Raw genomic sequence first — 12,970 nt, 5'->3', positions numbered from 1 at the left:
GAGACAGGGAGAGGGAAGACGGTGAAAGGCAGAAAATGAGACGAATCCTGACAGGGAAGGAAAAAACTCTGGGGTTTCTTTGTCAAAAGTTTGATCTTTTTTTATTGAAACCACAATGAGTGAACAGTCTAACTATTTGTTATAGAAAATTGGAGGTGTGCTCACCCGCTGCTCTACAAATTTGTTCACCCCCATGGCCATTTATTATACGTCAGTTACTCCACCCTGTTACCACCAACCAGCAAACCACATGGCCTTTTGGTTGTACATATAAACACACATGTTAAAAAAATATATGCAGATAGTTGCTGATTCAATACATGTGGAATATTGTATTTTAAGCATTTCAACCTGGAAAAACTCACAAAGGAGGGAAACAACAAGATTATGATTAGCAGGTTTATTAATAAAAAATATCTGTTAGGCGCGCGGACCCTGGAGGAAGAAGTATACTCTGAGGATGACGAGAGCTAGTAAGGGCATTTTAGGATTAGAATTAGATGTCTTCCCCCCCGGGGAATCCGATCCTGGTGGTGGAGTGGCCTGAAGAAGTTTGAAGGAATTGGGGAGCCAGATGGAGGAGAAAGGGGAGGAGGAGGGTCGAAACTTAACAACGAGCAGTGATTTCCGAGTTGAAGGTCTTTAAATATAATGTCTTGGGAGTTGATTGGATGAAGAGAAGAGTCTGGGTTCTTTTGCATGAATTATTTCTTGAATGGGGTGTTGTCTAAATGTTGCTGTGATCATTGTTGTTTGTTTACAGTTTTTCCTTCCACTCAATTTTCCTTTATATGCCTGAATCCAGCATTCTGTAAATAGCCATTGTTTTAGCAAATATATTATACAACATTCTATTTAAATGTCCCTGTATAACATCAGATTAAGTTAAATAACTGGTTTTGCCCATCATGTAGTTCGCTTAAAGACATTATAGGTGGGGGGATTCTAATCCGTACTTTGATGGTAAAAGCTGCATGACAAAGGTAATAAAATGTCAATGTATAAATTTATATTCAGTACCATAAGTGGGCGTGACAGTGAATCTACTAAAGCCTGTTAACGAGGTAATTTGTATTAGTGGTAACTGTCTGATAGGGACAATGTGTTGGAGCAGACAGCCTGTCACTGACTCTCATTTAGATGCACATATTCTGCACATCCTCCACCTCTGAGAGCAGTTTCCTGAACCCCTCGGCTGAAGTGCAACAAACCCGAACAGACCAGTGAAGCAGAAAAAAAGCGAAACGGATGTTGATAAACAAGAGGTGATGACATCAGGGCAGTCACCAGGGAGACAAAAGGTCAGGACCCCCCTAGTCAGCTTAGTTTTGGGCTCAGAATAGAGGATGAGTCATACTTGCATCATCACACTGAAAGCCAATCAGAAGCTGAGGGTCACAGCAAACATCAAAAGATAAACAGCCAATCATTAATCTTTAGCCTTGGATTAAATAACAAAACTGAGATTACAATCAAATTAACAAATCAATAGGAAGGAAATAAAACAGTTAAAATAAGTATTGAACACTTTCATTTTCAGCAAAAATATTTTTAAAGGGACTATTTATACTGAATTTGCACCATACGTCAGTAACAACACAAACATTCACACATACAAAGTAAAACAAATAGGTAGAGATTAAGTTATGTGTAACTGAGTGGAATGACACAAGGAATAAGTACTGAGCAGAAACAAAGCTTTAAAAAGGCCCAAAATGCCAACAAACCAGCTGAAATCTGGAAACAAATCTGAAATGATTTCAATGAGCAATCCTGTTATCAGCACCAGTTAATATCAGCTGGTGAAATCCTAATTGATGGATTCAAAATAGGTTTCTCCTACCAAAGATCTCCTTTAAGGTCTTTGCATCCTCATTGTCAAAAAATAAATGATGATGTGGGTAGCAAGAATATTTACACATTTCACTGATCTATCGTTTTTTTATTTAACTCTGGAAAGGAAAGTGATTTGATTCACTGAAACAACATAATTATACCTTGTTTTACATATTAAAAAAAGAATGAATGAATACAACTGTAATTGCTTTTTGATTTTACTTTATCTTTCTCTAAAGGGTTACATCAACTCCTAATTAATGCTCTAAAGTTACAATTGATGACATGGATTTGTTAAAACATGCTCCAAAGATGATTTAAAAGGCTGCAGTAAGAACAGAAAAGCTTTAAAAGCATGGTTTTGTTTAACCCCTTTCATCAGCCTCATGTCCCACAGAATCACACATCTGTTTTTCTTAGAACAGCTGTAAAAACTCACCTCCAACCAGGAACATTTACTGCAAAGGTGATGAACCAACAGCATTTATCAGCTAAGCATAGCTCCGGTGTTTGTCTAACATTTTTTATTTTGGGTTCGGTTGTTCATCCTTCACGTTACATTCTTTGTCCTTATCATCATTTGTATATTCATTGATCAGTGATTCTTGTTCATATTTCAGGGGGGATAATCAGAAATGTGATGGATTCAGCCACCATTGGGTCATGTTTCATGTTTGTCAAGCAGGCTGAAAAACTGGTTTCAGTCACCAAAAGAAGAGAGAAGAGAGACAAGATCAAAAAACAAAACTATAAAGAAAGTCAGAGAACCTGAAGAAAATAGTTATAATCTGCTAAATATTTGGCTGAGAAAACTCACCTGTACCTGTTGTTTCTCCATCATAACAAACGCAGTCTTTTCTCAGCATTTATTAGGTTCTGGTGGGAATTATTGCAGATTGCTAAAGGTCACTTCAGTTATACAACACCGAGGTGTGTGTGGGAAAAAATAAGGACGTCTTGTCCCTTGGGGAGAGACGCCTTTGTAAGCTGATAGGCATAGGGTGAAACAAGACAGCGTGGAAGTGAAGATGGAGGAATCGGATCATAAGATAAAGGGGAAAATGTGAGACTGAAATTGGAGAAATTAACACGAAGAGGAACGACGATTCTTTGTCATTTAGCTTCCCTACATCATTCTCAGTGACCCTTTTATGGACAATCTTGACAAGAATCATCAACTTGAATCCTGCCCTCAGTCTATCCTCTTAGGCCTCAAATCTAAATCACAGAGTAAAACCCTAACGAGGCTTTGTTTGCCAACTGAAACTGGTTAAAAATATGCCTTTCAGCACAGCGCCTTGCTCAGCAAACATTTTCAAGTGTTGCCACTTCTCAGCATTTCAGCTGGATTTAGCCCTGTACTTTTGACTGGTCCGTTCTAACTCATTACCATAATTTGATTTAAACTATTCCATGGCAGCTTTAGTTAGCTGTTTAGGGTCATTTTACTGCTGTAATGTGAATCTCGTCACCAGTTTGAAGTGTTTTTTAGCCTCTAACCGGTTTTCTTCTGGATATGCCTAGGAAGAAAATATTATAGAACTTTACCTGCTTTACCTTTTCCCATCCAAAGAAAAGCTTTCCTACAGCATGATGCTGCCACCACCATATTTCACTTTGGGGGTTAGGTGTTCAGGGACCTACGGTGTTAGTTTTCTAGGACAGTATTTTGAATGGAAACTTCCTGGTTTGCATGAAAACCAGAAACTTTAATTTTGGTTTAATCTGAACAGAACTCCTTCTTCCATATGATCACAGTGTCCTCTAGATGTCTTGGGGCAAACTGCAAACACTACTTGTTTCTTTCCTGCTTATACAGGGCCCACCATATATAAGCAGGCAAGAAACAAGTTGACCGAGGAGATTATGATAGCCAAGAGAAGATACAAGGAGATGTTAAAAAACAACTTTCCAGCTAAAGACCCAGCTGTAGGATCTCAGCTCCTCTTCTCCTGGTTGGTTCTGGCAGCTCGTTATCAGCAGCTGAAGCTCATCTCCTGATGAGCTCACTGGGCTTCTTAAGGCAGCTGCTGGAACAGGTCTTCGCTGGAACATAACCTCAGTTATGTGGACTGCCTGTCTGTCTACCTGCCCGGCTACCTACCTACCTACCTACCTGCCTGCCTGCACCTTGTAAATACTCACCTAAGGACTGCACTGTAAATATACTCACCATCAGCACTCTCACCTTGGATTCCTGGATTCCGTCCTCCTCCCCTGGTTCCTGGACAACACCAACCTATGATCCTGGGCAAGGCTACACTAAGAATAAACTTCACTTACTCTCTACATCCTGTGTTTTGAGTCTGTTTTCATCCTCTGGTTTGTTCTACTTCGACTACTTTAGTGATTCATGATACCAGCTACAATTTGGAGGCCATTACTAGCCACAGGAGTCTGTCCCTCCATGCTGTGATTAGGCTTGAAAACCAGCCATTTACACCTCACTTCAACACTAAGGACTACCTGTACCACCCACCAACAACTCCCTCTCCTCTGACCCCCTCCCTGCACTAAAGATCACTGAAGAAAATGTGTATAAGTTGTTTCAGAGTAAAAAGATGAGGAAAGCTCTGGTACATTGTGGTATTACATGTCTGTGAACTTCAGCTCAGCCTTTAAGACCATAAACTCAGAAATCCTCCACCAGACGCTCACCCAGCTCACAGTGCCAGCCTCCACCTGTCAGTTAATCACCAGCCTTCTGAATGACCATCAGCTACAGGTGAAGCTGGGGAGCCCCCCCTACTCTGGAGTGGCGGCGGGCTGGGGTGGGTTTGCTTGTCGCCCCCCAGCTCAGCCGTCTCGTGTTGGGGTTTACCCCAGTGGATGAGAGGGTCGCATCCCTGTGTCTTCGGGTTGGGGACAGGTCTCTGACTGTCGTTTCGGCCTAAGGTCCGAGCGGTAGCGCGGAGTACCTGGCCTTCTTGGCGTCCCTGTCAGGGGTGCTGGATAGTGCCCCTCCCGGGGACTCCATTATTCTGCTGGGGGACTTCAACGCCCACGTGGGAAACGACAGTGACACCTGGAGAGGCGTGATCGGGAACGAATGGCCTCCCCAATCTGAATCCAAGTGGTGCTTTATTATTGGACTTCTGTGCTAGTCACGGATTGTACATAATGAACACCATGTTCAAACATAAGGGTGTCCATCAGTGCACTTGGGACCAGGATACCCTAGGCAGGAGGTCAATGATCGACTTTGTTGTCGTATCATCAGACCTTCGGCCGCATGTTTTGGACACTCGGGTGAAGAGAAGGGCTGAGCTGTCCACTGATCACCACCCGGTGGTGAGTTGGATCCGCTGGAGGAGGAGAAAGCCGGACAGACTTGGCAGGCCCAAGCGCATGAAAACGTCTACTGGGAACGTCTGGCGGAGCCCTTGGCCAGGGTTGTATTCAACTCCCATGTTGGAGACATAGAGTCCGAGTGGACCATGTTCTCTGTATGTATTGTCGATACTGCTGCCCGCAGCTGCGGCCGTAAGGTCTACGGTGCCTGTCGCGGCGGCAATCCCAGAACCCGTGGTGGACACCGGCAGTAAGGGATGCTGTCAAGCTGAAGAAGGAGTCCTATCGGCTGTGGTTGGCTTGTGGGACTCCTGAGGCGGCTGACGGGTACCGTTAGGCCAAGTGTGCCGCGGCCCGGGCTGTGGCAGAGGCAAATACTCGGGCCTGGGAGGAGTTCGGTGAGGCCACGAAGAAGGACTACCGGTTGGCGTCGAAGCAATTCTGGCAAACCGTCTGGCGCCTTAGGAGGGGGAAGCAGTGCTTCGCCAACACTGTTTACAGTGGGGGTGGGAGGCTGCTGACCTTGACTGAGGAAATTATCGGGCAGTGGAAGGAGTACTTAGAAGATCTCCTCAATCCTGCCATCAAGTATTCCCTGGTGAAACAGAGGCTGGGGACTCGGGGTTGGACTTTTTCATCACCCAGGCTGAAGTCACCGAGGTGGTTAAAAAGCTCCGCGGTGGCAGGGCTTCGGGGGTGGATGAGATCCGCCCTGAGTACCTCAAATCTCTGGATGTTGTGGGGCTGTCATGGTTGACACGCCTCTTCAACACTGTGTGGCGGCCGGGGACAGTGCCTCTGGACTGGCAGACTGGGGTGGTGGTCCCTGTTCATAAGAAGGGTGAACAGAGGGTGTTTTCCAACTACAAGGGGATCACACTCCTCAGCCTCCCTGGTAAGGCCTACGCCAGGGTATTGGAGAGGAGACCGGCTGACAGTCGAACCTCGGCTTCAGGAGGAGCAGTGTGGTTTTCGTCCCGGCCGTGGAACACTGGACCAGCTCTATACCCTCTACAGGGTACTCGAGGGTTCATGGGAGTTAGCCCAACCGGTCCACATGTGTTTTGTGGACCTGGAGAAAGCATTCGACTGTGTCCTTCGTGGTGCCCTGTGGGGGGTGTTCCAGGAGTATGGAATTGGGGGCCTTTCTTAGGGGCCATCCGGTCCCTGTACGAGCGGAGCAGGAGTTTGGTCCGCATTGCCGGCACTAAGTCGGACCTGTTCCCGGTGCATGTTGGACTCCGGCAGGGCTGCCATTTGTCACCGGTCCTGTTCATAACTTTTATGGACAGGATTTCTAGATGCAGACAAGGGCCGGCAGGGAGCTGGTTTGGGGACCAGTGGATTTCGTCTCTTCTTTTTGCAGATGACGTGGTCCTGCTGGCCCCCTCTAGCCAAGACCTACAGCATGCGCTGGGGCGGTTCGCAGCCGAGTGTGAAGCGGCTAGGATGAAGATCAGCTCCTCCAAGTCAGAGGCCATGGTACTCGACCGGAAAAGGGTGGCTTGTCCTCTTCAGGTTGGAGGGGAGTTCCTGCCTCAAGTGGAGGAGTTCAAGTATCTCGGGGTTGTTCACAAGTGAGGGAAGAATGGAGTGGGAGATTTTACAGACGGATCGGTGCGGCTGCCGCAGTAATGGGGGCGCTATGCCGGTCCGTTGTGGTGAAGAGAGAGCTGAGCCGAAAAGTGAAGCTCTCGATTTACCGGTTGGTCTACGTTCCTACCCTCACCTATGGCCATGAACCTTGGGTCATCACCGAAAGAACGAGATCCCGAACACAAGCAGCTGAAATGAGCTTCCCTTAGAAGCACTCCCTTACAGATAGGGTGAGGAGCTCAGCCATCCAGGAGGGGCTCGGAGAGAGTCGCTGCTCCTCCACATCGAGAGGAGCCAGTTGAGGTGGCTCGGGCATCTATACCTGATGCTTCCTGGACGCCTTCTTCGGGAGGTGTTCCAGGCACGTCCCACCGGGAGGAGGCCCAGGGGGACGGCCCTGGACACGCTGGAGGGACTATGTCTCCCGGCTGGCCTGGGAACGCCTTGGGCTCCCCCCGTTGGGGCTGGAGGAGGTGTCTGGGGAGAGGGACGTCTGGGTGTCTCTGCTGTGTCTGCTGCCCCCGCGACCCGGTCCTGCATAAGTGGAAGACGACGAGTACGAGTACCCCACACATCCTGGACACAAACTGTTTAGACTTTTACCTTCAGGTCGGCGCTACAGAGCACTGTTTGCAAAATCCAGGCTGTTTCTCTGATGAACACTTACAGCCAGAATAGTGAGCTACCCTGGTGGGAAACAAAATAAGAATATTTGCACTACCACAACCTGCCTTTATATGTATTAAAAAAAGTGACTATACATAAATACATGTTCCTTCATCCTTATTTGATTTTCTTCTGAAGTTGATATATTTACACTAAATGTCTGTATGCTGTAAGTGCTTTAAAAAAAGTCAAATTCTTTGTTTGTGCACAAAATCTTAGCCAATAAAGATTATTCTGATTCTGAAATAAAAACATTATTAGTAAAATACAATAAATTTCATATATTAGCAACACCTGGGGGAATGACTGCTCAATTTCATTCGCTTTGACTATTAAAGGACCATTTTCCTCTATTTATGCTGCAACTACAGGTAAGAAATGTGGCTAAAAAAAGATATTTATTATCCCTAATTCGTATCTCTCCTTTCCTTTAATACAGATGCTTTCACAACACTGCCCCAGGCGTTGGTAGTAGATTCTTTCATTTTATTGATCAAATTTTTTCAATTCAATTCAGTTTTATTTATATAGCGCCAATTCACAACACATGTTGTCTCAAGGCACTTCACAACAGTCAGGTACATACATTCCAATTAATCCTAACAATTGAACAGTGCAGTCGGAGTTAGCTTTTTATTCAAATTGGATAAAATGTTTTTCTATCTAAGGAAACCCAGCAGATTGCATCCAGTCAGTGACTTGCAGCATTCACTCCTCCCAGATGAGCATGTAGAGACAGTGGAGAGTCACTGGTGTTGACTTTGCAGCAATCCCTCATACTGAGCATGCATGTAGCGACAGTGGAGAGGAAAAACTCCCTTTTAACAGGAAGAAACCTCCAGCAGAACCAGGCTCAGTGTGAGCGGCCATCTGCCACAACCGACGGGGGGTTTGAGAGAACAGAGCAGAGACACAAAGAGAACAAAGAAGCACTGATCCAGGAGTACTTTCTATGGGAAGGAAAAGTAAATGTTAATGGATATAGCTCCTTTAGTCGTTTCACCTAGAAAGAAAGAACAGATAAACTCTGAGCCAGTTTTCAAGGTTAGAGTCTGAAAGAGAGCACATATAATTAGTTACAGTAAAAGCTCAGTCAATTTCCATGTCTAGGAGAGAGAAAGGGTTAAACACTAAAAGACAGGGCCATGTGGGTCATCGGTAGAGGGTGAGCATTAAGTTGTTGCCAGCAGAAGCTCGGAGAATTCCCCTCTCCAGAAAGGTGTCACAGGCAGACACAGAGCCAGGCCAGGTGTAGCTTCTAGGAAGAGAAAAGAGAGAACAAAGTTAAAAGCTGAAATAAGAGCAAACAATGCAACATTGGAGAGTAGTGTGAGAATGTAGCGAAGAGGGTGAAAGTGGTCATTATGTCCTCCAGCAGCCTAAGCCTATAGCAGCATAACTACACAGATAGTTTCAGTTCAGATTATTTAGTTAAACGGCGCTTATTTACAACAATGTCGTCTCAAGGCACCCCACAAAGGGTCCCACTGATGGTCATTGTTATACTAAAAACCACAAGGATTGGGATACCTCTCTCTGTCAGACTGATTATAACCATTGGAAAAGAGAAGGGGTCATACAGGTAGCAGAAATGGAGGGTGTGTTTGCACCTATCTATTCCATATTTAATCCTGACGGTACCGGGATGCATCTGTTGCTCCAGTGAGTCATCATGCAGACAGCAGCTCTGTGCATCTTGGAAACAGTAAGATAAGACTAACAGAAAACCAACTCTTGCAATGATCAGAACATAAACAGGAATACGTGGTTTCAGATTAGTGTTACACTGTACCAGCTTAGACTGAGTATAATGGAGAACTGCTTTAACGAGGTCAAAGGTGGACATCCAAAGAACTGAAGCCTTAGCTATGAGGTGTGTGTGCATGGTTGTTTGTCCTGTGTATTTCTGTATCGCCCTGTGATAAACTGGCAAACTGTGCCTCTTGCCCAATGACCGATGGAGAAACTACCCTGCAACGGTAAGCAGGTTTAAACAAGGAATGGATGGATCTCAAATGTTACAAAGTTGATGATCTTCAAGGTTTATACAATATATAAAATCCAATGGGGATTGATTGCTTTGATTGTTACAAAATGTTTTGGTGTGCCAGTTTAATCACTGATGAGCTAAAAGTGTTCAGCATCAAATCGAACTAATATAGGAATGATCTGGTCTGACCAAACATGGCTGATAATGCAACCCATGTTTATTAAATAAAACAGCGAGTTGATTTGAGTTATCGTCTAAATTTATAATTTACAGTTGAAGGTGTCCTCCGTGACAATGGTAATCCTTTTTGATATGGTGTTATTACACACCACTATACACTCATTTATCATCAACTTCATATTCTGCCTTATAGGTTCATTTAAAAATGTAGAACAAGAATGAACAAATAAATGAATCTCTGCTAACAGCATCTGTGGACTGGCAGATATTAACTGGGTATTACCTACCCTGCTAACAAAGGACGGTCCCTGGATGTTCTACTGACCTTCATTTTTACAGTTCTCTAAACATTTAGGGAATGTTAAATGTAACTTTTAATTATCAAGTACCTCTTTGTTTAAACTATTGCCTACCATTTAATGTTTCTTTGTAGTTAAGAATTTTCATGAATTATGGGGGTAAACATTGATAGAAATGCTTAAAACCTGCAAAGGATTTAATAAAATTTTATATAATTTTTTTGAAAACATAAAATTTTACCTGATTTCCATTTATTTTGGTGCTAATCTCCAGGGGTTATTGGGCGAAAAGCAGGGTACATCCTGGATATGTTGCCAGTCCATCACAGGGCAACACAGAAACACATAGGGCAAATAACCATGCACAGAGACTCGTATCTAAGGGTAATTTAAAGAGACAAGTTAACCTAATAGTCGTTTTTTTGGACTGCAGGAGGAAGCCCGAGTACCCAGAGAGAACTCAAGCATGCACAAGAAGAACATGCAAACACTATAAAGAATAACCTCAGGATGAGGTTGCAGGATGAGGTTGCAGGTAAACACTGCAGGAAAACAGTGATACAAACTGCACCGTCATGCAGCCCCCAACCAAACATACTTAGGTAAATCACTGATTTAAAACTGACTTTTTAAATATTTACACCACAGAATGCACATAAAAATCAAAAGCACACGTTGCCACATGGTTGGTACTAATTGACACATGGTATACGGCTCCAATTGCAGAGTGGGAAACAGCCACAAAGCTACAAAGGTACTAAATAGCAAAGGCCCAAAATCACTGGTACCCATGTCAAAATCTAATTCTATTTGACCTGTGGTGACACCTTTTCAGCTCTGCACACACATTTTCTACAGGACTGAAACCAGGGCTTTAATATGGCCTCTCCAAAACATCAACTTTATTGTCCTTAGGCCACTTTGTAATTAATTTGACTGCATGCCTCTAGTCATCTTCAATTTGGAAGACCAATTTGTACTCAAGCTTAAACTTCCTGGCTGATGTCTTAGGATGTTACTTCAATGTTTCCACATAAAGTTCCCTCATAATGCCATCTATTTTACGATGCAGCATAACATCCACATAACATAATGCTGCCACCACCATACTTCACAGTTTGGTTTGTGTTCTCAGGCTTGCAATCTTCCTTATTTTTCCTCCAAATATAAAGATGGTTATTAAGACCAAACACATCAATTTTAGTATCATAAGACCGCAGGACATGTCTTCCAGAATTTACATTTGCATTTGGGCACATTTCCAAGTTGTAATCTAGCTTTTTGGATTGCTTTCGAGTAATGGCTTCTTCAGCCTATGTTGGTAAATAACTCATTCACTGTGGATAGTGCCTGCTTCACGTCAGTGTCTTCACAAGGTGTTCATACTTCTTTGAACAGAGGAACATGGCACCTTCAGGAATCTGGAAATTGTACCAAAGGATGAACCACACTGGTGGCAGGCGTGTTTCAATTTGATTCAAATGTTGTTAATTAATAGCAGAAGATTTCTGGGTTTTCCTAAAATTTGTATATCCATTGTAATCTTCATGTATGTAAACATCTGAATTTAACAAAAGTAATGCAAAAATCGGTTATTTTTTCTGGCATTTGGCTAAAGAATTATTTTGCTTATAACTTACCTCAAACTTCCAAAATTGACGTCACGGGGCGGGGTTAAATTGAATATTCATTGGCGCGTGGCTGGGAGCGCACGCAGATTATTTTATCATGGTGTTAAATATCTGACGTCACGGGGCAGGGCTACATTGAATATTCATTGGCGCGTGGCTGGGAGCGCACGCAGATTATTTTATCATGGTGTTAAATATCTGACGTCACGGGGCGGGGTTAAATTGAATATTCATTGGCGCGTGGCTGGGAGCGCACGCAGATTATTTTATCATGGTGTTAAATATCTGACGTCACGGGGCAGGGCTACATTGAATATTCATTGGCGCGTGGCTGGGAGCGCACGCGAGCTGAGAGGAGAACAGATGAACGAGAGCGGCTCCGCTGCAGTGAGGAGGAAAGACGAGAAATGATGCGTAAATCACCACATTTTCACGCTTGACACCGAGACAAGTTGCTTCGGCCGGACTCAACTCATCTAAATAAAGGAGGCGTTCACATCCGCAGAGCTGGAGCCGTCTGAAAACAAACTGTATTATTTTTAATGAGTTGATTTGAAGACTTCTTCTGTCCATCTGTCTTTAAAGAGCAGCAGACAGACCCAGACAGTCATGATGGAGTCTATCTTAGACAGTTTAACAGCGGAGAAACTCTATTCCTCCGGAGGAACCAACCTGTTGGATCTGGAGGAACTCAGCGACGGTGATTTTCTCACTAATGTGGTGAGTTGTGAGTCTCATTAGCTGACTGGTTGTCTGTCTATATGTCTTCCTCCTGGAAATCAGTTCTGTTTGAATTAACGCACCCCCGCACCGACTGTTCCGCCCGGAGCCGGACCTCAGAAGGGCGGTGGATTTATGAGATCCTGGCTCACATCCGGGCTTCAGACCTTGTGCATGTGTGTTTTATTGTGCAAACTAATAGGTGAGACTGGAAGCACCAACTAAAGCTGGCGAGTTACTGGTTAACCTGCGTGTTCAACTGGCAGGTGTTGCTTTTTTCCTTCAGCAGGACACCTCATTGTTAATATTTTTCACTACTTTATAGTTTAATATTCAAAATCCCTCCATGGGCCCTGGACATTTTGTGTGTTTATGGTTTTGTTTATGCATACATTTTTGTGTAATGTAATATACCCCTCCACTCCCCAACAGCAAAAAAATAAATAATCCAATCTGCATACATGCTGAAACAGCCACTTCATAAATAGAAAAGGTATGCACACACTTAACATTTGTATTGGAACCTTTAATGAGCATTTATTTGCCCAAGGGACACAGATGGAGCACTATGGAGCTCCTATTAAAATATTCCCCCCAAAAATTTAATTTACATATATAAGATGAGAAAACAAAGAAACAACAAAAGAAACAAAAAAAACAAACCAAATGTTCCAGTTCTTAATTTCTTCTTTTGCTACCAATTGTTGAATACAGACAGATGTTCTCAGCAGTGACGTTCACTATTTAAAATGAGTACTGCC

At 43.7% G+C, this 12,970-nt stretch overlaps 2 protein-coding genes across 5 annotated transcripts in view; one reads left to right on the top strand and one right to left on the bottom strand.

Moving 5' to 3' along the window:
- Positions 1 to 12,970, bottom strand: part of unc50 (unc-50 homolog (C. elegans)) — a 72,338-nt gene that overhangs the window by 24,239 nt on the left and 35,129 nt on the right. The window lies entirely within an intron of this gene.
- The window catches only part of creb3l1 (cAMP responsive element binding protein 3-like 1), a 40,335-nt gene continuing 39,134 nt past the window's right edge, over positions 11,770 to 12,970 (top strand). Inside the window, exon 1 of one of the 4 annotated variants that reach the window (XM_047355376.1) lies at positions 11,770 to 12,209. In XM_047355376.1, the coding sequence (XP_047211332.1) occupies positions 12,099 to 12,209 (111 nt within the window). In that variant the 5' untranslated portion in view covers positions 11,770 to 12,098. The remainder of the gene's footprint in view (positions 12,210 to 12,970) is intronic. The other 3 variants (XM_047355374.1, XM_047355373.1, XM_047355375.1) reach the window with 3 other exon arrangements.

Source organism: Girardinichthys multiradiatus, chromosome 24 (genome assembly GCF_021462225.1).
Source record: "Girardinichthys multiradiatus isolate DD_20200921_A chromosome 24, DD_fGirMul_XY1, whole genome shotgun sequence".
In the NCBI taxonomy this organism is placed as follows: domain Eukaryota; kingdom Metazoa; phylum Chordata; class Actinopteri; order Cyprinodontiformes; family Goodeidae; genus Girardinichthys; species Girardinichthys multiradiatus.
Note: the sequence above shows the minus strand (reverse complement) of the source record. Positions and strands in the feature narration are given on the sequence as shown.